At 55.6% G+C, this 2783-nt stretch overlaps 1 protein-coding gene across 1 annotated transcript; it reads right to left on the reverse strand.

Annotated features, from left to right (window-relative positions):
- Positions 1–808: 808 nt before the first annotated feature.
- Positions 809–1725, reverse strand: LOC119293257 (oleosin 18 kDa-like). The gene has a single exon (XM_037571786.1). The coding sequence runs from the start codon at positions 1624–1626 to the stop codon at positions 1042–1044; it is 585 nt and encodes a 194-aa protein (XP_037427683.1). The 5' UTR covers positions 1627–1725; the 3' UTR covers positions 809–1041.
- Between the last annotated feature and the right edge of the window lie 1058 nt (positions 1726–2783).

The following is a 2783-nucleotide window of genomic DNA, read 5'->3' on the forward strand; positions in this document are numbered from 1 at the left end:
TCCGGCTGAACGATCAGTATCCGCAGACTATGCCGGAGCAAATTTACGGGTCAGCAGCCTTGGATGCCTCGGATAACGATCAGTATCCGCAGACTATATATGCTAGAGCAAATTTCAATTTTACGGGTCAGTGGCATTGACTATGGCAGAGCAAATTTCCAGGTCAGCTAGAGCAAATTTCAAATTTACGGGTCATTGGCGTTGACTATGCCAGAGCAAATTTACGGATCAGTGGCGTTGGATGGCTAAACGATCGGTATACGCAGACTATGCCGAGCGTATGCCCTAATGTATGAAATGCAAAAAAGAATTAACGTTGGAGATGCTGCAAAAAGTAGTACTGTGCCTCCTCTCTTCTCTCTTTGTGCCTCTTTCATTCCTCACAAAGATAGGAACAACACCGAACAATACACCTTAGGCACGTGTGGTTTCTGTATTCTCCTGATCCAATTTGTATGCGCCCTAGAACATCATTGTAGCTCCGCCATTCACTCAAAAAAAAAAACAGAAAGGGTGAAGCGGCCAGCAAGCCATGGTGATGTACATTGTTGCCTTTGCCTTGCGAGACGGTTTCAGTCCTGCACCTGCGGCTTGTGTTTGTTTTCGCCTCCGGCACGTCTGTACTGGCGACGTGGCACCGCTATTTTCTAGCGGTGGGATAAATCGTCTTGCACGTTCCGCATTCAACCAAAACAGAATCTGAACTTCGTTTCAAAGAGAAGACATATTCTGAAGCGAGGATGAACCAAATGGTGAATTATCCTCGTCAATGTCAAATGATCGGCAGCGAGGCGAGCACAGAAGCAAATGCATGGACAAACGAAGCGGCCCGGGCCTTTTCTTATTCACAACTCGGTACTAAACTGATCGATCGGACGAACACGAGCAGTAGTACAACAGTAGAAACATCACGGACACACTGACACGCACGAACACACACACACACTCGCTCGTGTAGACACGTACGAAGGCGCTAGCACACATAGAGCAGGTAGTAGACGACGCGGCGCGGCGGACTGACATCGGCCTGCTAGCTCCAGCTTACGACGACGCCCTGGTGCCGGTGCCGGTGCCGGCGCCCGCTCCGCCGGTGGCGCCGGTGTGGCCACCTCCTCCGGCGCGCGCGTCCTCCGCGCGGCTCTGGATGGCGTGGCCGGCCTGCTGCGTCTTGTGCCCCGCGGCCGCGGCGGCATCGGCCATGCGCTGGCGCGCCTCCTCCACGTAGTCCGGGGTGCGCTGGAACGCCTGGCGCGCCGTGTTGGCGAGGACGGTGAGCGAGGAGAGGCCGCCCAGCCCCAGCGCGCCGGAGGTGAGGAACCCGGTGACGGCCAGGCCGATGGTGAGCGCGGCCGGGACCAGCACGGGGCTGAAGAGCAGGAACACGGGCGTGGCCACGGCCAGCCCCACCACGGTGCCCGCCAGCGCCAGCCCGGACAGCACCAGCAGCAGCCCGCCCAGCGGGAACAGCGTCGCCACCGTCAGCGCCTGCGACGCCGACGGCGCCTTCTCCTGGAACATGCCCTTCATCTGCTCGCCCATCTGGCGCCCGTGCTGCTGCTGCCCGCCGTGGTGCCCGCCGCCGTACTGCCCGTGCTGCACCTGCACGTAGCCCCCGCGGTCCGCCATTGCTCCTCCCTCGCTTCGCTGCGTCCGCCGGCGGTGAAGTGAGCCAAGATCTGTCGAACTCGAGAGCTGGAGGGGACTGAACTCTGAAGTGAAGTGGGTTGAGGTGGAGAGGGGATCGAGGCCGGTGCGCGATATATAGGTGGAAGAAGCGGTGACACGTAGGGAGGAGGCGGGGTACGTGGTGGGGGTGGAGGCTTGCATGGGCTACACCAGGCGAGAGGGCTGACACGGCGCGGCGCCTGAGGCAGCCGCTGTGTCGGGAGGATGCGGTGCGTGCGTGGCGGCTGAGGTGGGTCGTGACATTGCGAGTTTGTGACAGCGTGCGTGCGAGACGCAGAGCCTTTGTTTGCTTCCCGGAGTGAGTTCGTCGTCTCGTCGGCCGGTGAGCTCGTGTTCGTCGCCTCTTTTCAAATCTTCCAAGACATAAGTATGGACAATGAGGCGAGAGCCTTTCTCTGATCTCCACGCTCAATCACATTTTCAATCCACCATTCTTGAATCGAAGCCTCATTTCGCCAGCTCCTCACCACATCACCATGTAGACCAAGCCATGTTGCAACCTCGATCCAAATATGGTGGGAGAACCTACATTGGAAGAGAAGGTGCACCGCGGTTTCGTGGACTTGCTTGCAAAACGAGCAGAGATTGCAGTTCGGCCATCCACGACGGTGAAATCGATCGGCCGTCCAAACTCTGTTTTGAATTATCGGCCAAGCAAAAAAATGCATTTCCGAGGGGCACAACCCTTTCAAATATCAGTAGGCACGATGCTTGTCATGCGTCCCGCAAACTACGCCATATAGGTAGTCGACACCGATTATTCTTGATGAGAAGTGAATTTCCATAGGATAGTATCATGCATATCATTGTCGAGAGTAATAGAGGGTAGCTTCTCACAAAGAAAGGCAAACTCCTAAATATGCTCCATGGTGAGCCCATGGTGGGTATCAATCTGACTAACCCAATAATTCTCGTGGTGAGCTTTTTGGACCGAGCAAGATTTCTTTCTTGAGAGGTCAAATATCGTTGGAGCAATATCTTTGGGTCTCATGTCGTCGAGCAAAGATGATTCCCTGAACTTCGCCTTACATCCATCTCTAAACTAACCCTGGTGGCTGCCACAAAAAGGTATCTATCATCATCATTGCACAGAGTTC

Source organism: Triticum dicoccoides, chromosome 4B (genome assembly GCF_002162155.2).
Source record: "Triticum dicoccoides isolate Atlit2015 ecotype Zavitan chromosome 4B, WEW_v2.0, whole genome shotgun sequence".
Classification (NCBI taxonomy): domain Eukaryota; kingdom Viridiplantae; phylum Streptophyta; class Magnoliopsida; order Poales; family Poaceae; genus Triticum; species Triticum dicoccoides.